The sequence below is a fragment of the Grammomys surdaster genome, unplaced genomic scaffold (genome assembly GCF_004785775.1).
Source record: "Grammomys surdaster isolate TR1022 unplaced genomic scaffold, NIH_TR_1.0 125889, whole genome shotgun sequence".
NCBI lineage: Eukaryota > Metazoa > Chordata > Mammalia > Rodentia > Muridae > Grammomys > Grammomys surdaster.
The window spans coordinates 3,288,002-3,309,465 of NW_021620714.1; the positions used below are offsets into that span (position 1 = coordinate 3,288,002).

General features: G+C 45.8%; 1 protein-coding gene across 2 annotated transcripts in view; it reads right to left on the bottom strand.

The window, feature by feature from the left end:
- The window catches only part of Slc12a8 (solute carrier family 12 member 8), a 148,091-nt gene that overhangs the window by 34,886 nt on the left and 91,741 nt on the right, over positions 1 to 21,464 (bottom strand). Inside the window, exons 7-9 of one of the 2 annotated variants that reach the window (XM_028752273.1) lie at positions 20,953 to 21,040; positions 12,024 to 12,170; positions 1,937 to 2,561 (exon numbers count right to left, since the gene is read on the bottom strand). In XM_028752273.1, coding sequence (XP_028608106.1) covers positions 1,937 to 2,561; positions 12,024 to 12,170; positions 20,953 to 21,040 — 860 coding nt within the window. The remainder of the gene's footprint in view (positions 1 to 1,936; positions 2,562 to 12,023; positions 12,171 to 20,952; positions 21,041 to 21,464) is intronic. The other variant, XM_028752274.1, reaches the window with a different exon arrangement.

Sequence of the window (21,464 nt, forward strand, 5' to 3'; positions counted from 1 at the left end):
TCTTCCTAGTGAAGAGCACAAGGGGTCATTTTATAATGCAACACACCAGGTAAAAAGTCTCCTGTCAGCCTGTCGTACAGCTTATGATAATCAGTCACACAACTAAATGCCAACCATGGAAACAAAGCAAGGCATATTGGGCTTTCCAGGCAAGCCGTGAGACTCTCTGCTCAGAGGCTTGTCTTTTGTGTTTCTTCTTTTCCTTTCTCTTTTATTTGGATAGGATGTGACAGCAGGACTCTAGCCACCAGACCTTGAGCCACAGGACAATGTACTAAGTGTGGGTGGTAAAGAAAAAGAAGGAGTTCAAGTCACTCAGGACCATGGACTTGCTATGGTCGCCTTGCTTTGCCCACCTCTTTTGGTTGGAGGCAGTCGACTACTGTCTTGAAATCTTGATGTGTTCCAAAAAGGAAAACAAGATGGTAAGAAAAGAAAACAGAGGATCGTTTAACAAGGATAGACTGGAGTTGGGGTTTCGGGGGAGGGAAGAGGAGCGGCAGGGCTGGGCTGCAGAAAATTATCAAGGATATCACGGAACAGGTATGAATTTGGTGAGCAAACACAAACAGCAGCAACAGCAGCCATTGGGTTAGGCTCAGGATGACTTGGCCAGGCTGTGTCTGTGTGTGTAGTGACCGGGAAGAGACAGCTGACATTTCTTATGTAGTTTTAAGCCTGTTCTGAGGTAACTAAATGCAAAAGAAAGCTGGGAATTGAACTAAAAAAATGTACATAATATACTTGAAAATACTGTGGAATAAAGATAAAATATATACAATATCAACCTATGTAATGGTGTACCCAAGTAAATTCTTTCTCCCTTAAGTTGTTTTGTCAAGCGTGTTGTCAGAGTGACAAAAATTTTTTTTTTTTTTAAGATTTATTTATTTTATTTATGAGTACACTGTAGCTGTCTTCAGACACACCAGAAGAGGGCATCCAATCTCATTACGGATGGTTGTGAGCCACCATGTGGTTGCTGGGATTTGAACTCAGGACCTCTGGAAGAGCAGTCAGTGCTCTTAACCGCTGAGCCATCTCTCCAGCCCCGTGACAAAAAATTTTTAAGCAAAATGGTTTATCCTGGTCTTGGAGGTGCCAGTCCATGATTAGTTGATTCCACTGATTTGTGCCTGCCAGTAGGGTAGCACACCAGGGTGGGAACACGTCATGGAATAAAAGTTGCTTATATCACAGGCCAGAGAGCAAGGGAGAACAGAGAGAGCACCAGCAGCCCCAAACCTCCTTGACAAGCATACTTCCAATGGCCTAAAGAGTTCCCATTAGGCTCCTCCTCTTAGAAGTCCAACCACCTCCCAATAGTACCATTCTGGGGCCATACATGCAATATTGGCCATTGAGTGGCATTCCAGATCCAAGTTATAGCAAGTTATAAATCACCTAGGATACAGCAAGTCCTCAAAGGTGATGACTCCTCTTTCCCTCGGGATTTCTCCTGTTCTATAATGGCTTTCTTTGTGACTTTGAGCTTGTAGATTTAAGAAAAGCTAGACTTCTTTAACTACCATCCCTTCATCCCACGGTGCCTGGTTTAGGAGAGTGCTCTTCTGCTGACAAACTGAGTGAGCCCTTTAGCAAGCAGGAAGAGACGTCCCTGCCAAAGGCTAACTTAGTCTGATTCACAGTGGTTATGCTTCAGCTGAACTTTGAGTGAAGGAAAATGATATTCAGTTACTAGCTCTAGCTCCCAGCTCTTATACACAGTAGATAGAAATTTCTGTCGAAAATTACCTAGTGTATACATAACAGGGTAGAATTGGAAATAATTTAACTGACACCTAAATTTCAACATTTTGAAATATATATTAAAATTACCAAAAGTTATGAAACCTGGGTTATAATAACCAGGTAGATGAAGCAACTGGTGGGCACCCCAAAGCAGGAGGCCCCAATATCATTCCAAAGCTCTTACCTTCTCCGTTCACTCTAGGCTGGGTGCACAGATCAGGAACAAGATGATCATGTGACTCACTCCTAGAAGTCTGCTGGTTCTGATAGGACTCTTGCTCCCTACAGGAGGCAGTGGACAACCTCTCAAAGGTCCCCGTAGGAAAGGACAAAGGAGACCCAGGGTCCAAGAGGAAGCTATCTTGTAGGGTTTGCTTGGCGCCTTTCTTACACTTGCGCTTCTGACTCTTTGGGATCTGGTTACCTTCTCTTGACCCAAGCTGACTACTCTCGAGCCCCTCTATTGGCTGGAGGAGCTGATCCATGTCCTTGGTGAACTCTAGCAGGGTCCCCTCAGAGAGGCTTCTGGCAGGGGCCTCAGAGCCGTAGCTGGGAGCCTTGTCCTGGAGCAGGTGCTCGGAGCAATGCAGGGCATCTGGGGCTTGTCTGGGCGTGGGCTCAGGAGACTGTGCAAGGCCACAGTGAGCCATGGAGAGTGCGAAGTAAGAGTAGTCCACTGCGATGTAGGTCAGCATGAAGTTGATGGTCACGATGGGCGCCAGAACATTCACCTGACCCACAAGGACAAAGGCCATGGTCACCAAGCTGGTCAGGCAGATGGCTGCTACAGGTGTTCTATTTGGCCCTTTCTATGAGAACAACAACAAAAATATAGAATTATGAAATTTCAGATAGAAAGATTCTGAAATTTTATAGTTAAATGATAAAAATCAAATGTAACATCTCAGGAACTTCTCACCAAGGACTGTTCACATGTAAACTTGGAAAAATCATATCCAACTCATGGGTCAATGTGAGACCTGAGCTAATGTGTGATAGCACAAGCCAGACATGGAGACCCAGGAGCTCCTGAACACCAGAGGCATGGGCAACATCACCATTAACAAGGGATGCTACGGTACAACTTTGGAAGTCTTAGTGTCTCAACTTCCCCAGATGGAAAGCCCCCATCAATTCCAAAACCCTGACCTCCTCCACTTACCCCAGGCTGGGTGCACAACTCAGGGACAAATTGTTCAAGAGAACTCGGAAGCTATAGCAGAATCACTGGCAGCCAGAACAGGACAATTCTGGTAACACACATGTGCATGCGCTCACGCACACTCAGTTACACTCTCCCTTCCTAGAAACTATCACAGCCACTCATATGCTTCTGGGGCCAAAGCACCGCCCCCGTCTCAGTCCTGTGCTCTTCTCCTGAGGAGCTTCATCCGACCCAGCGGTCCTTCCCCAGGATGAGTCTCTACCTGGCCTCCCTCCATTTGTCTCCTTCCTCCCCTTTCAGTCTTCCTAGCCCACTCTCCATGCCTCAGAGGCTGTATCTAAAGTAGCATCCTCACCTTGTCTCCCAGACTATCCCTTTTCTCCACCTAAACTCACTTACCCCACCCCATCCCACTCCCACCACCCTATTCATGACTTTAAACACCAGCTTTATGTTCGCAATGCCCAGCTTTGAACTTCCAGACTACAGGGCTCCCAGCACTCCTCTGGAATCAACTGGGGCTTCTAAGGGTGTATCAGAACCCATGCTGCCCAAGACTCTCCCCAGAACAATCCTTACGAAGGAGAAAAGGAAGGAGAGAGGAGGAGAGGAGGGAGAAAGAGAAGGACTGTATAATGTTTGGAAATTAGTTTTGGGGTGCATTTATTAAAGTGGTATAGAAGATTCTAACAGTAACATGACTGCAAATAAAGTAAGTCTGTAGAAACTCACAACTTTGAAAGAAGTTTCAAGTAAGCTGCCAAAAAAGCTAGTCTAGACCAAGACCTTGATGTGAACAGTCTAAATGAGCCAATGAGAGCCTTTCTCCACCAAGAGATGGACAGTCCACAGACTGGACAAAGATATGGAAGACAGACAGCGAATCCCTATGCATAATTGGAAAAAGACAGACATGGCAGGCGAGGTGGCTCAGCAGCTAAAGGTGTTTGCCAGCAAGCCAACAGCCTGAGCTGGAGCCCCGCGACCCAAGTGGTGGAAGGACAGAACCAGCTCTGAAAGCTGTCCTCTGACCTCCACACACATGGTGTAGTTAAAGGTACACACACACACACACACACACACACACACACAGAGAGAGAGAGAGAGAGAGAGAGAGAAAGAGAGAAAGAGAGAATAAACATATAATATAATAAAAGTCCTTTTCAAAAGGTAGCCCACTCAACCAAATGAGTAAAAGACCTGAACAAGCACCTCACCAAAGATATTAAACATGTGAAAACTGACCAACCTCATCAGCAATTAGAGAACACGAATTTACTGTATGGTGAGATACCATCAAATACTCACGAGCAGGGCAGACATGTAAAAACACAGAGGATTAGGATGGTCCATCCATCTCTGTAGCAGCATCAGTTAGTACAAATGCCCTGAAAGAGAGCCAGGTGCTACCCACCATGTGAAGCCAGGCACACGGAGAGGGTGAGACATTCTGGTAATGGGAATGCAGCCTGGAAGTTTACATCCAGCACATGCAACATCCATAAAACCCCAAATAACAAGCTGCTGCTACAGCACAGAGGAGGAGGAGGATGCTCACAAAGATACTGATGAGGGAAGGAGGATAGCAGAGGACACACACACACACACACAATTGCATGTGCAGGCTAAGTATTCTCAGTGTAAACAGATCTGTATCCAAAACGATGGAATTCTAAAAATCTGTATTCGACTTGCATGGAAATTGAATTGGGAACTCCCACATCATGAAACTTTGTTTCACGATGACAATGTCTAAAAATGTTGCGGACAATTACCTTCAGGCTAGGTGTGTATGAAACATGAATGAGCAGAGTGTAAAGATGCTGTACTATAGATATAGGAATATCCCAAAATATAAAACAAAGAAACCTCCAAAATCCAAAAAGCTTCTGGCCCCAGACAATAAAGATAAGAAACATCCAATCTGTATTAGAAGGCTTCACACTCAGCAAGCTGTTTAGAGACACATCTGAAGGGAGCAGAGTTGCAAGCTGAGGTCCCTGGGCCCAGTCTGGTTAAGCCATGAGCTACAAGTACCTTTGCATTTTAAAACAGCTTAGAAGAAATCAAAAGAAGAAGAATGTTTTGTCGCATTAAATTCAGATTTGTGTCCTTGGTTGGGGACTGGGTACTCTCTGTGGCAATTTCTGAGCGTCAACAGCAGAGAAAAGTGCTGGGGCAGATGGCTGCACGGGGCCTGCAACATCTAAGGTGTGTGTTGCGGGACATGAGAGGGCTGGGATTCTCGTCACAGAAGCCAGGGGGTACGGGGTGAGAGGGAAGGGCCTCACGGGGTCAGGGTGGGATTGGGGGGGGGGTCAGGTCGGCAGGGTTCCTTGGTGGAGGCTCCAGGGTGCTTACCTTATAATTATTCTTAAAACTATTTACATTGATTTTATGAACTTTCCCATCATGTTAACTGTACCTCAATAATGTATTTAGGTTTCTAGTGTTCTGCCATTTAAAAAGGAAATAAGCAAATATAATCATACATGAAGTCACGTTTAGGGGATGGGAGAAGCTTCCGATGTTAAAAGACACACGACGACCCGGGAGAAATATCTGTAATACAGATCACAAAGAGTTAACCTTCCTAGCCAAGAGCGACTAGAAATTGAAAATAACCTTAGTGACAGAAAAAAATTGCAAACAGCCACCAAACAGGAAGAGAGATTCAGTTTCAATCACGATGAAGCGAACACAAATCTTGACGTCCTGAAAGGTCATTTCTCGCTGTACACTGACAAAAACCGTTCACATAACAAGAAGCCACAGATATGTGCCTTCCTAACTCTGCCCTTGTCGCTGAACACAGTGTGCAAATGAGGTTCGTGCAGTTTCTAAATATTTACATATACAGACCAAGCTAATAACATAAATCTCAGCAAATATGTCTATCCTCCTATCTTGGCAGACACATCAACATGATAACGAGGAGGGCCAGGAGGAAGCTTAGAACTCTTTAGTCCTTGGCCTTTCATTCATTCGTTCATTTCTTTATTTATTTTAAAACATGGTCTCTCTGTGTAGCCCTAGCTGTCCTGGAACTTGCTCTGCAGACCAGCCAGCCAGGCCTCAAACTCACAGAGACCCGCCTGCCTCTGTCTCTGAGTGCTGGGATTAAAGATGTGTACCACCACCTCCTGGCCAGCCTTCCTCATCAACAGATGCCCATGCACAGGCCCATCCTCACCTCTTTGTAGACCACCACAACGGGGGAGGGGCACTCACTCATCCGTGACTCTCACCCCATGCCTGACTGTATCTAGATGGTGAGGGGCGTTTGCAGACTGTGGAGATAGGCTGGGGCCATCTGGGTGGGAAATCTGTAGGGCAGCTTCCTGGACACAGTATAAAGGCAGGTGCCGGGGACCCAGGTAGGAATGTTTCTATGACCCCATCAACATTTTGCATCCAAGAGGATGCAAATCCTATCTCATGGGCTAATCATAATTGTCAATTTGGTTGGGTTGAGAGACACCTAGGAGATCAGTGAAGTTTACTTTTGAATGTTTTCGAGGGTGTTTAACAGGTGATCTGACCATGTAGGCTCTGTCCTAATCACTAATACCAGCCATTTGACATGCTCGATTTTCTTTTTTGTTTTCTTTCTTTTCTTTCTTTGTGTGTGTGTGTGTGAGTGTGTGTGGTCTCTGTGTGTGTATGAGTGTGTATGTGTGTATGTATGAGTATGTGTGTATATGTATGTATGAGTCTCTATGTGCAAGAATGTGTATGTATATGTGTATAAATGAGTATATGTGTGAGTGTGTATGTGTGTGTGGTATGTGTGTATGCATGAGTGTGTGTACGCATGCATGTATGTGTGTGTATGAGACTGTCTGGTGTGTGTACACAGTAACCATAAGAGAAATATAGTTAATAGTTATAGTTAACAATTTCTGAGATTCTACCTCACCCGAGTCAGAAATCAAGAAAACCAACATCAGCAGATGCTATAAGGATGTGAGAGAGGGGAATTCTTTCTCACAGTTGGTAGGAATGTAAACTGATATAGCAACTATGGAAATCAGTGTAGAGTTTCGTCAAGAAGCTAAAGCTAGAACCACCAAATGATGTGGTCATATCACCCCCGGGCACACACCCAAAAAGCTCTGTATCGTTTTTATGGAGATACCTGCACATCCGTGTTCATTGCTGCTCTATTTACGATAGCTAGGAAATAGACTCAGCCTAGATGTCCATCAGCAGAGGAGTGGGTAATGACAATATGTTTCATATACACAGAGGAATTTTAGTCAGCTATAAAGAAAAGTAATGAAATATGCAGGAAATGGATGGAACTGGAAAATATCACACCAAGCGAGGTAACTCTGGCTCAGCAAATGGCACCCATTCTGTCTCATGTGGACCTTGGCTTCAAAGTTTGAGGCTTGTATGTTTAATGTGGTGCATCTCTATAAAACAGGAATCTGGAAAGGCCACACCTGTGGGAGGGGTAAGGGAAGGAGCTTTAAAGGGGAGAGGAGAGAGGAACGTGTGATATGAAGGATGAGAGGCAGGCAGGATAGCACATGTTGTTAATCCCAGCACTTGGGAGGCAGAGGTAGAAGTTTGAGGCCAGGCTGGTCTACATAGTAAGTTCCAAGACAGCCAGAGCTACCTAGTAAGACCCTGTCTCAAAAAAACAAATGAAGGAAAAAAAGAAGAAGAAAAGAGAAGAGAAGAAGAAGAAGAGAAGGAAGGAAGGAAGGGCGAGGGGAAAAAGAAGAAGGAGAAGGAGGAGAAGGAGGAGGGGAGGAAGGAAGGAAAGAAGGGAGGGAGCGAGGGAGGGGGAATAGTGGAGGTTAGAAGACAGAGGAGTGGATGGAGTAAGAGACATTAACCAAAACTAAGGATGTATTAAAACCCCTAGGGAAGCCCACTACTTTGTAAGCTGATTTAGTATGTACTTGTTTTTAAAGGAGTGCAACTGCATGGGTGGACAATGCTTCCCCTAGAAGCCATGGATTACTGAACAAAAATCATAAGCAAAAATAAACTTCTTTTGACTATAAATTGCTTTTGGTCATGGTATTTTATTATAGGAACAAAAAGTAATGAATACAGTTGGTAAGACCCTATTGCTGAAGACGCAACCCATTTGGGTTGCAGGACATAGAGAATGAAGCTGGAAGTGACCTCAGACCCTCCTCTTAGCACAGTGCCAAAAGACGCTGTGCAGGCAGCTTGGAGAGAAAACTCATCAATGGCCTAGCAGTGAACCCTAAATAGAACCATTCAGAGATGCGCCCCCTGGAGCAATAGTGGTATTACAGCTGTGAGGGTAACCAACCACTTTGTGATCAAATTTGAGGACTGTGTCACATAAAAGAATTCATATCTGGGACTATAAGCTGGCCAAAAGCTCATGGCTGGGGAGGTCATAGGCCCCAAAGAGAGAACCTATTCATGTAATTTTGCTAAACAAACAACGTTGGCAAACTGCCTTCTAAATATTTAAAATATTTAGAATACTATATTAAATAATAATAAATATTATTAAGTATTAGTATTGTTCTTAATCTTAGTTAGAGAAGTCTGTTTGTTTGTTTGTTGTTTTATAGTGGGCTGTAGTTAATGCAGAGAGATACATAACTGGACAGTGATGAGAACCTGTGACTATTGAGTGCTCACCCCTCAACAGGATGTCAATCCCCACACCACAGCTAAGACAACATGTTGGAAAAGTAGGTAGGAAGAACGTAAGAGCCAGAGGATGGGGAGAAGTCCTATGTAATACCTTCCTCTGGGCATGGCATGTCTATCACACTCACAAACCGCAACTGCAGTTACCTGCACAAAATTAAGTCAACAAGACCAATCAACACTCTAGCAGGCCACACTAGTAGGACTCAGTGCGTCAAAAAAGGACTTGAAAATGGAAGACTTCTTGGGGGAGGGTGGAGAGAGAGAGTTGGCGGCGGGGGGGGGGGGGTTATGATCAAGGTACAATGTATCTTGTATGTATCTTGTATTCCTGACACCCACGCATGATGTTGCCAGGAATAAATAAATTTTAAAAAATTACCACACACAAAAAGATTGAGTCAAAACATTTGCCAGTACAGATATAAATTATATACATACAGTTGTAGTAGCACAGAAGAAGAATCATCCACTACGACACTATTTACCAGAAGCCACTCACGTACGTATCAGTCGATGGAGAACTGATTAAACCAACTATGTCACATAAACATAACAGAAAAAGAATGAGAAAGTCCTCTTTAAAGTAATATAGAAGGTGGATTTCTAAACCACATATGAAGATTTAGAAATGCAAGGTATAAGCAATATATTGAGAGAACCGTCTGTTGTATGAAAATATCAAAGGGAAAGATTCAATTTGGAAAACAAGTGGGGAGCCTGAGGAGACGGCTCAGTCAGTAAATACCTCCCACATAATCATGAGGACCTGAATTCAGATCCCCAGCACCCAAGTAATCTGCGCATGGCAACTTGCGTCTGAAACCCAACATAGGCCGCTGGTAGTCTAGACAGGATCCCTAGAGTTCATTGGCCAACTAACCTAGCTGTATCAGTGAGTGACCTTGCTTTAAAGAAAAATAAGGTGGTGTGGCCAGAGAGGTGGCTCAGTGGTTAGAAGCACTTGACTCTCTTCTAGAGGACCTGAGTTCAGTTCCCGGCACCTACCCAGCAACTCACAACCAGCTCTAGGTGATCTGCTGCTCTCTTGTGGCCTTCATGGACACGGCATGCAAGTAGTGCATAGACATACATGCAGACACAACACACACACACACACACACACACACATACACACACATACACACTAATCATAAAAACCCAGGAAAAACAGTGCCTTAAAGGTTAGGACAGATAGGAAGGTTCAACTTAGGAGTAGAAATTCCCAGTGGATACTGTTTTTATAAGTTTTAGTTTTAAAATCTGTACTCACTGTACCTCACAAAAAAATAAAGGATGGGCCAGAGTGATAGCCCCACCATTAAGATTGTTGGCTGCTGTCCTGGAGGACCCAGGTTCAATTCCCAGCACCACTTGGCAGCTCATGACCTCCTTTAGCTCCATTTAGGGACTCAGATGCCCTCTTCTGGCCTTTGTGGGCACCAGGCATGCAGGTAGTGCATACACACACGCACACATGCAAAACATCCAGACACATAAAATAAAAAAATAATAATAAAAATAAAACTTAAAAATGAAGTAGGGCTGGGCGGTGGTGGTGCACGCCTTTAATCCCAGCACTTGGGAGGCAGAGACAGGTGGATTTCTGAGTTCGAGGCCAGCCTGGTCTACAGAGTGAGTTTCAGGACAGCCAGGGCTACACAGAGAAACCCTGTCTCGAAAAAAAAAGAAAAAAGAAAAAGAAGTAGAATAAAGGTGTATGATAGATCAGCGGCCTAATATTGAAGTATCAACCACTGCTCCTCTCAGCCCATGTCAACGGGAGAGAAGAAATAGAAGGATCTGGCTGTGGTCAAGTGTACCTATATACTTAGCACACAGATGGTGGAGGCAGGAGGAATGCAAGTTGCAGGCCAGCTTTTCTTTTATGAAATAAACGAAGGGTTGCTGAGGTGGCTCCGTGGGTAAAGCCACTTGATGCTAAGCCTGGTGGCCTGAGTTTGATCCACAAGGTGGCTCCTACAAGTGGTCTTGATATGTTTTGTAAAGCATGGTATGGTATGGTGTGGTGCGAGGGGTACCTCAGCGGCCCATGCTGAGCCATCTCCCCCCACCAGGTACCAGTCAGACGATGTGTCTAATATAAACTAGAGTTTATCGGGGGCATGGGAAGAGAGGGTTGAGAAGGGAGTAGAAGCAGAGAAAGAGAGGGGACAGAGAGGGGAGAGGGAGAGAAGGGAGGGATGGGGAGAGAGGGAGAGAGGGGAAGAGTTAAATCTGAAACACATGGAGAGAGAAGGAAGGGAGGGGGAAGGAGAGAGAGGGAGAAAGGGGTCAGAGAGAGAAGAGAGGCCAAACAGTCCCTTTTATAGCTAGCCTGGCCTACCTGGCTGTTGCTAGGTAACTGTTGGGCGGAGTCTAGCAGGAATGCTAACATGCTAACAAGTCTTCTTGACCACATCTACATGTGTTCCCCCCTCCTTCCCTCCCTCCCGTTTTCCCTCCCTCCCTCTCCCCCTCTCTCTTCCTCTCGCTCTTCCCCTCCCTCTCACAAACATAAATAAAAAAAAAACAAATAAAAACAGAAACATTTGAACATGCAACCAGAGAATTCTAGCAAATTCTGACAGCCCTGGACTATCTAGTGATACCCTGTTTCAAAAATCCAAAGGTGAACGGAGAGGGGGAGTTATGGTGATTCACACCCACTTGGGATGAGGCTGGAGTCAGAAGGACTAACAATACAAAACCAAAGTGTAGCTTACAAGTCATGACACAGAGAAGTGGGATCCCTATGCCAATTTCTACTGGACTTTAGGAAAGTCTCTGTGACCATCCCAGCCATTGCTCAGCCCTGCTACTCAGTCTGGCACATGATAGCTCATAGCCCATAGCGTGGGGCTGCATCAAACAGCCACCGCCACCTCTGCCGCCGCTGCTGCCACCACCGCCACCACCACCACTGCTGTTGCCACCGCTGCCACCACCATCATCACCATCAACACATCAATATTACTGCCATCACCGTCACCACCATCATCACCTCCATCATCACCACCACCATCACCACCACCACTACCACCCAGGACACAGTGAGCCTGTGGGAAAGGCAGATCTGCAAGGGCCTCTTCTTTCCTAAACAAGAGATTCTTTCTTTTATGCTAAACTTGGAGAGTCCTGGGTTTGTTTTTTTGAAGGAGGGGCCCTGCTTCACTGCTGCTCAGCACCAGGAAGCTGGTGCCTGGGATGTGCAAGAGGCTCTATCTAAGCAGCTGGCCTCACATACGGGGGGGGGGGGGCCCCGGGGACAGGGCTGAAAGATAAACTTCTGCACCCCACTTTGTCTCTCCCCAGAGACCAGAGACACTGGACAGAAGCTTATGCTTCAGAGAGACGTAGACAGAAAAACAGAGAGATGGGGGAGAGAGGTGGGGGAAGGAGAGAGGGAGAGGGAGGGAGAGAGGGAGAGGGGGAGCAAAGAAAATGAGCTACTCACCCCATTCCCCAGAAAGGCGAGTGCCGGAATCACTTTGTCCTGGGCGATGCACTGCAGGATCCGGGGGGCTCCGTAGAGTCCTCCCATACAGGAAGCCAGGGATGAGATGTACAAGCCCAACAGGAAGAGGAAACCAACCAGAGATACCTATGTGAGGCAGATGTCCTACCATTACCACGGGCTGATCCTGAATGTCCTACAGTGGCCTGTGTCTGGGTTACACAGGACAAATTAAAGAGCCACTGCACAATGAGAGGCTTCTCAGCGGCAGGGGATCAGCCTCTCAGACAGCTCTGAGAGCCTCCTTGAAGCTCTTTCTACAAAAGGCCACCTTTAGCACATCAATCTCTGAATACTGAAACTTACCTGGTCTAGAGCGTACTGGCTGTTTTGTGTGTCAACTTGACACAAGCTGGAGTTATCACAGAGAAAGGAGCCTCCTTTGAGGAAAGGCCTCCATGAGATCCAGCTGTAAGGCATTTTCTCAATTACTGATCAAGGGTGGAGGGCCCATTGTGGGTGGTGCCACCCCTGGCCTGGTAGTCCTGGGTTCTATAAGAAAGCAAGCTGAGCAAGCCAGGAGAAGCAAGCCAGTAAGTAACATCCCTCCATGGCCTCTGCATCAGCTCCTGCTTCCTGACCTGCTTGAGTTCCAGTCCTGACTTCCTTTGGTGATGAACAGCAATGTGGAAGTATAATCTGAATAAACCCTTTCCTCCCCAACTTGCTTCTTGGTCATGATGTTTGTGCAGAAATAGAAACCCTGACTAAGACTAAGGGGTCTAGGAATTATCTTGAAAGACCCATCACCTAAGCAACTCTCAACCATCAGACACTTCCTTGTTTGCCAGGCATGTCCCCAGACTAAGTTATACAAAGTCTCTGAGAATCCTTCAAAAGAATAAGACCAGAAAAGCTCAGATAACAGTCTCTGATGACAGGCTACTTTAAAGCTGCGGTCACCCCAGGTTCATGCCAGATACAACCGTTCTGCTAAAATTCTACTACACGCCTGTCCTAGGGCTTGCCCTCACCCATCCCCAGGGCAGTGCCTACTGAACAATAATAAGACTGCCAAGGGCGGGGCCTAGTGGGAATTCTTTAGGCCGTGGGTGTGTGCTCTTGAAGGAGATCAAAGGGCCTTGAGCCCTTCTTTCTTTTTTGCCTTTGAGAAGAACAGTTTTGTGGTGCTACACATTTGTAGCCATTACCACATGGCATTCCTACAAGGGGCACAAAACAACAGGTCATAGAATGAACCCTCTAAAGCTAAAGCAAAATAAGACCTTTATTACATTTTATTTATCTAGGGTGGAGGCATGGGGTGAGATGGATTCCATGACAGACATGTATCAAACAGAGAACATATAAAAACTGATCTCTCAGTCATGTGGGTTCCCGGGAATCAAACTGAAATCACTAGACTTGACTGTGTCTCTTTTCCTGTTGAGCCATCTTACAGGCCCAAACTTTTCTCTTTATAAATTAATTATGTCAGGCATTGTGTGATAGTGATTAGAATCTGACTACTATAGTTATCTAAAGACCAACGATGTTTTGTAAAAAAAAGAGTTTACAAACATTTACTACTTATTTGGAAGAAGTGTTCTGTGTCCCTGTACACCCGTGCAAGTTAGACGATAACCTGGAACAGCAGTCCTTGCCTTGTATGTTGCAGCAGGGTCCCTCTTGTTTGCCTTTGCACTGCCTGCATATTCTCAGTCAGATGACTTGCAAGCTTCTAGATGATTCTCTTTCCTCTACCTCCCATCTTGCTGCAGAAATCTTGGGATGCCTGACATGTGACTTAGGCTTTTCACATGGATTCCAGGACTGCAGTCTGAGCTGAGCCTCTGAGCTTACCAGGGCCTAACCACTGTTAGTTTGGTTGATCGGCTTTGTCTTCTGAGACAGAGTGTTGCTGTAAGTGCAGGTTGTTCTTAATTCACAACACTCCTACCTCTATCCCCCAGATTCTGGGATTACCGGCATGCTATGCCAGTCAGACCACGGCCTGACCCTTCCTACTTACCTTGACCTTCCTACACCTACCCACTTTCCAGCTATTCATACTCTGCTTCTTCTAGCTCAGCCTCAGAGTCCCCATCCCCCAGTCTCTCCCCTTAGCCCTCTATTTCAGGTTGGTTCGTATCTTATATGGACTATAATACACTAGTTCTCAAATCGAGCAGGCTTGGGTTCATTGCAGCATCTATCAAGCTCCTGACCCCCGGGCCCTATTCTTGGCATTTCAGAGTTAGGAGACATTGAGGGGAGTCTAAGGATACGGATTTCCAGAAGGCTCTAAGATACTGTTGATGCCAGTAGCTAGAAATCACACTTTGAGAACTGTTGGCTGGCTGTGATTCCAGTCAGCCTCTCGTACTCCCTGTGAATGATGCCCTAGGCCCCTGCCAGAGTGACAAACTCAACCCTGGCCCCCCTAAAACCCCAGCTATAGCAACTCCTATTGGTTGATAAGCAGACTGCATGTCCACGAGTCCCCTAGTCCCATTCCACACAATACTTGTTGTGGTCCTGCTAATTAAGGATTAAGGTCAAAGTCTACCACCGTCTGGATAGCCTTCTGGGCTCTGTGCAAAATGAAGGACTCCCTTTACCAGCAGGGCATCCCTTTCTCTGACCTTAACCACCACATGCCTCTACCTGCAGAGTGTCACATAGCCTTAGTTAGATTGCAGGTTCAACTTCCTTTCTCCTTGTAAGAACCCTTTCAGCTTGCACCTGAGATTCCTACAATGCCTCCCCATGCTAATGAGGCATCTCAGACTTTAAGCCTTCAGCCAATGAGCTTTGCCCATCCTGGATATTCTAACCCTCATCCCCCAAACTATATTATCCTTGAATCCCCCTATGTAAAGTTGATCTGCCTCCCTGCAGCTGGTCCTGGTATTGTCATTACTGTACTCACAGGACGTCCAACCCCCCTGTCCATAGTCTCTGCTCCATTTGCCGATGATCCCTGATCCCCATGGGGGCAGGGAGGGTCACACTTGAGACCCTCAGTCCACACTCTCTAATCTGCTCATTGATTAACACTGAACATTAAGAATCAGCACAAGGCAGCAGAGCGATGGCTTAGCGATGGCTCAGCAGTTAAGGATGCTTACGCTCTTGCCGAGGACCTGACTCTGACCTCCACATATATCTTCACGCACATGGTACACATAAGCTCACTTGGGTACATGCACAGACACATGAACTTAAAAACTCTTAAAACACAAAAGACTCAGTACAAACCCCATCTCTATGAGCTATCTCACTTCTCCTCATACCAGTGGTTGGTCCCCAGAGTCAGGAGGGCAGGCCTACCACAGGCTCTTCCACCAACTGCCATGATCTTTCACTCCAGTATTCCCAGTGCCCAACAGAGATATATAAATGGTGAATTAACTAATGAATTAATGTAATCCACAACCCACATATCCCACAGGTGTCAAGAGACAGAACAAGAGAAGACAAAATTTCTCCTTGGTACCAACTGCTGCTTATGCAGTGGTGCCCCTGGTTGAGCCATGAATCCACCCTCATCTGGACTTCAGGAAGTTGCTCTTTCTGGTAACTGGCAGCCCCCCTCCTCCATCCTGCCTTACTTCAGACATAGTGGTTAGGACTGTGTACATCAAGTGCTAATTTGCATAAATATGACAGATGGGTCAGATGTAACTTTCAGCTTTGTCACGTGCCCCCTTCTTGTTGTGGGTTCTCCACCTCCCATTGTCCTACTTAGCTTTAGGTGTCACCTTGACACAGTCCAGAGTTATGTGAGAAAGTCTTAATTGAGGAACCACCTCGATCAGATTGTCTGAGACATTTTCTTAATTGCTAATTGATGTAGGAGGACCAAGTCCACTGTGGGTAGCTGAGCCTGCACAGAATAAGAGAGCTTACTGAGCAACCCAGAAGATGCAAGCCAGTAAGCAGTGTTTTTCCATTGGTTTCTATATCAAGCTTCTGCCTTGGCTTTCCTTAATGATAGACTAAATCCTGTAGGCAAATACTCTTTCCACCCAGAGTGGCTTTTGGTCAGTGTTTTATTGTAAGAAAGGAGATGAAAACTAGAGCACTTAAGTTTTATGTCCTTGTTTCAGCAATGGGCTAAGTCCATGTGGTCCTAGTCATACTGAACCCAAGACCCTGGTTAACCGACTTCCTGTGTCACAAGTTATCGCTAAAATAATCTGACTGATAAACCCTCTACCTCTCAGGATTCTTAAGCTGAAAGCACTTACAAACAACAACAGGGCTTGTGAGATGCCTCAGCAGTAAGCCAGACAACCTGAGTTTGATTCCTGCAACCCAATCCACAAGTTGACCTCGGTGCATGTGACCCTTCCCATATACAATATATATACAATATATGTATTCACATCCATATATTCACATATACATATACATGTATAGCCACAGGACACTGAAGGTTCACACTCCTCACTAAGAACGGGTCATCCAGTTCAGCACCCTGCACCCTGCCGATGACTCTCACCACGTCATTATCATTCAGTCATTACACTTGAGGTGTTCACTGATCTAACCTCAGCCATGAGCCCTACTAGGGCTGCAAAGAGGCATCAAGAAAGGGTCTAGTCCTTTGGGCTTTTGGATGTTAAATGGAGGGGGCGTGGTCTCACAACCTGCAAGATGGGAGGTGAGGTGGTCAACAGAGGCAACGTGGTCCACTACAGCACCTTCTTGGCCTTCATTCCCCATGGGCTGCCTTTCCTGGGGGCATTACCTCATCCCAGGTGGATCTCATCTGCCTCTTGCTCCGCTGTCATGGATTTCTTGGGCGTGTCCTGCCCTTCCCTTCTCACTTTGTTATTAGAATCATTATTATCAATGTTTGCTGTCACTCAGGGTTATTATTTCCTCTATGGAAGAGTTAATCAGGCTTGTGGCTTATCTCACTTGCACACCCTGCACTCCCCAGAGTCCAGTTGGAATCTTGTCTCAGCTGCCACCTACAGCAGAGGCTGGCCAACCAGATGCATTAGTGAAGCCTGGGCACTTTACATGATCTGAGCCCTGGGTATTCTACACAACTGTTAGGGAAATGACCTCTGTGCTTTTTTTCTCCGTTCATTCTGAGAGGAACCATCTGTAATCTTTGTGTGTGTCTTCTCTACATCCTATGCTGGTGACTTAAAAAGAAAGAAAAGACAGATGAAATTTTATCAAAAGTATTTTGAAAATTTAACTCAGTGGACTCTCTTCTCGGCCTTAGAAATCCCCACCACCACACCACCCCTGAGATCCTGACTCAATTAGTACTCAGTGGAACACAGGCTCTGATCGTTAAAAAGTCTTCCAGGTGATTCAAGTGGGCAGTCAGTGTGAAGCAGGAGGCTGGGAAAGCATCCTTTAGTGTCTGCAGAGGATGGGTTCTGGATCACCGTGGGTATGTGAATCTGGATGCGCAAGTGCCTGGTATAAAATGGCCTAATCTCTAGATGAAATTTACCTACATTCTCTCACCTCTAGACTACTACACATACTACCTAATGCAAATAGTTGAATTTGTTGAGGGTTAATAAAGAGAAAAGCTAGGTTTAGGAAAACGTAGTTTAGGGTGAAGTATTGAGACAGGGTCTTACTATTGTAGCTCTGGCTCTCCTGGATCCACTATGCAGATCAGGCTGGTCTCAAACTCACAAAAGATCAGCCTGCCTCTGCCTTCCTAGTGCTGAGATTAAAGGCATGTTCCAGCACACCCAGCTACAGAATGCAATTTTTTTTTTAAACTAGGGGTTGAATGTGTAGAATACATGCGTGCAGGCATGTGTGTGTGCACCTTCTTTTCTACCTCTGTCTCTCTGTCTCCCCTGCCCCCTCTTTCTGTATGTGTAACTTTTTCTTTTCATTTAAAGTATGACCATCCATGGGAACGAGACACCCTAGTCTACATCCCTCCCCAGTGCTGGCTGAACCCCAAGAACTTGATCAGTGTCTGGCTCCATAGTCTCCATGACACTGGTGATTTCATCTTGGGCTTCCTTCCACAGATACACCCTGGGATTCCTCCAGAACTCGTGGGCTGGGGTCAGAGCCAGGATTGCCCAAGCATAATAGCTAGTTTACGTTCAGTAGGGGAACTATGTTTCAAATGGTCTGCCCACTTACTACTCTTTATATAAAACAATTATTCAGTCTATTTTTAGAAATTAACTGATATGTTGGCCCTTTCCTCTTTGCTGGCTGAATCCTAGCTCTTCCTTTATAGCTGTCATCCACCCATGCATTAGGCATCACCCATCCATTACTAAAGTTACTGTCTGTCAACATAGACAGACACAGGAGTAGACCATGCACCTTCGTCCCCAGCTCCCACAGAATCAGGTCATTTTCACATTAGTGTTTTAATGAAAACATGAACATATTGGTAGACATGGAAATGAGAATTTATTTTGTGCAAATGTGTGTTTTAGTGATTCTTTTAAAATTAAAGACAACATCCATATCATCACAAAAAGCTACCTTTCTAAACTGTCATATGGATGTAAACAACCCTATTTTTTCCTGTAACTACTCATGGAAGTAATTAATTACACATATCATACATGGCTCTCTGCTCTTGGTCCTACTCAGGCCGTCCATTGTGTTCAGCCACAGAGGGACGCCCCTACCTCAGTAGATGTTCCCTTCTCTTGAAAGACTTGCTTTAGCATCATTTAGAAGGAACTCATTTGACCTCATCTAATTCCTGTGGTCCCTGGATGTTACTGTGGGGAACATCCTGATGCCCCTACAAGTTCAAATAAACTAAGAAGGCAATGCCTCCACACCCCCAGCTTCCTCCCACCTCAGATTTCCAGAAATGTGTTTTCCAATATTCCCGTTACTCTGGAGGTTGACCTCTGCCCCCAGCCAAATTCTACCTTCACTTGGCAGCCGGTGCCCACAAAGGAGCAAAGCCTCCTTTGTCTCTGAGGGGCAAGGCTGCCTATGGCCTGAGCAGAGGATGGCTCAGCCAGTGGCAGGTGCTCACAGCCACTCACCAGCCGTGAGCTCTGGCCATCCCAGGGATGGCATGCAATGTAATACAACTGTGTCATGGGCTTTCACAGTCCCGCACCCCACCCCCCAGATACTTGGAGCCACGAGCAGCCTGGAGGATTAGGGCTGACTCTGGTTGGATTTCTACCTGTAGCAGAGACTCTTTGGGGTCTTCTCACTACTTCATTTGCTCATATTTTGTGAACAGGCATTTCTTAGGATTCTTGGTCCTCTTGGCCTGTTATAAACACCCACTTCCTGGACTGTGTGCGGTTTACTTTGGAACATTGTTTTTGTTTTCTTTTTTTTTTCTCTCGCTAAAACTGTTCTTTAGTATTCGCTACCACAGAGAATAGTGGGATTGACAACTTTCTTACTGAATTAAACATGGAGGATGCAAGACGGGACGAAGTGTCTCTAAAATAGATGTCTCCTATAAGGATGTCCCCATGAAGGGTGTGAAAGGGTTAACTTTTAATAACCACCTGCTTTGGGTCACACTGTGATTTCACAACATGAAAGTGGGTGTGAGGATGTGTGTGCCTGTGTGTGTTGGAGTGTACGTGTGTGTATGAGAGAGAAAGTGTGTGTGCGCGTGCGTGAACTCGAGTGCACGCACACGCTCACAGGGTGAAGGTGGGGGACAGAGAGAGGGAAAAAGTGAGAGAGAGAAGATAAGACAGGAGAAACCCTGGAAGCAAACCTTGCAACCCAGTGTCTGAGGTTTGGGGCATTAGGCCAGCTCTCTAATGATCTCTTCTCCCTTCCCATCCTGCATTTGTTCTAAGGTCATGACCTTTGGAAGCAAGTATTACCTGTACTGGAGTCTCCTCACTATAAAAAAGAGACCTGAGCTGATGTGGAGATCAGCCTCAAGTGTATCTTAAGAAAGAAGTTCCGTCTCCTTTATCAGGATTCTCCTGTCACTGGCCTCTGTGCTCAGCTCCATCCCAGAGAACAGTACAGGAATTCACAAGAGCCTCTCCCTAACTGGCCACCATTCTTGGAAAATAACGGGAATTTCAGAGTCTGCTTTTCCTCTGTGAACTTGGGCACCATAGGAGTTTTAGGGGATTTTTTCCCCCCAGAAAATCTAATTCTTGTGAAGTTAAGTGAGAAGTGCCAAATAAGTGTCCTTGATGTCACACGACCTACAGTCTGTAAAGAAGCAATGGAACTCCAGGAATTCACTAATCTGACCTGGTTTGTACTCCAGAAACAAAGATGTTGTAACTAACCCAACCAAGAGTTGCTGAGATTCTCAGGAGAGCCTGCCTTCCTGTCTTTCTCCATGTCAGCCCTGCCCAGCTGGAGCACGTGTGCTGAGAGAACACATTTCCATTTTCTCCTTCCATCTTGTGGGTTGGGAGATGTAACTTAGGTCCTCAGGCTTGGCAGAAAGAACCTTAGCCCACTGAGCAGTCTTGCTGGCCCTCCTCCTTGTTTTTTGTGTTTTTGTTTTCTGTTTTTTTGCTTTTTGAGACATTGTCTCTCACTGAGACCTGGGCTCACTAAGTAGGCTGGTTGACCAGAAAGCTCCAGAGATCCTATGTCCACTCCCCAATGCTAGTACTGCAAGTGTGTGTCACCATGCCCAGCGTTTTACATGGATCTTGTGGGGCTCCATTTTTAACAGCTGACTGCCTACCCTGCCGTTTGTCTTGATTTTTGACATGGAAAGATGACTCTGTTATCTAGTCTCCTGCATTTTTCTTTGGATGATAGAATCCAAATGCCATCGTGAGGATCCACAGAGAGACGCTGCACATTCTTCACATGCCTGTACCTGAAACTCCCAATTTGATACTGGGCTGAAGGCAATACAGTTTCCCTGACAGAGCTACAAGAGGAGGTAGTTGGGTGTTGGGTGTTCATGGAACAAGTAATCTCTTTGGGCAGCACAGGATGCACCCACCTTTTCAGCTATCAGGAAGTCAGAGCGGAGGGCCTCTCGGGTACAGATGGCACCAAGCAGGAAGGCGAAGATGATGTAGAGAAACCACCTGCAAAACCCAAGAGACAGAGCCACCATGCAACCCAGTCCCAACCCCACCAAGCCTCAGTTTGCTATGGGAACCTGTGTCAGGAAAGAAGGCCAGCCATGGAGCCATGGCGCTAGCCTGGAAAGGTACATTTTGTACTCTTTCTCCTCTAGTGTATTTCTTAGCCAAAAGAAACCAAGGTAGCAGTGGTTTTAACCTTATATTAAAGGAGGGTATGGAAGTATGGAACTGGGAATTCCAGCTCCCAGAACTTGGCCAGAGTTGACCTGCTGTCCCACAGCCCATCCATCTTCCTCCAGTAGAAGAAGAATTACCTAGTCATGTCTGGACCTCTGAGGCTCTCCGGTCTCTAGACCACAGGTAACAGTGTACTTGAGTGGTTTTGTTAACTTGGCACAAGCTAGTGTCACCTGAGAAGAGGGAA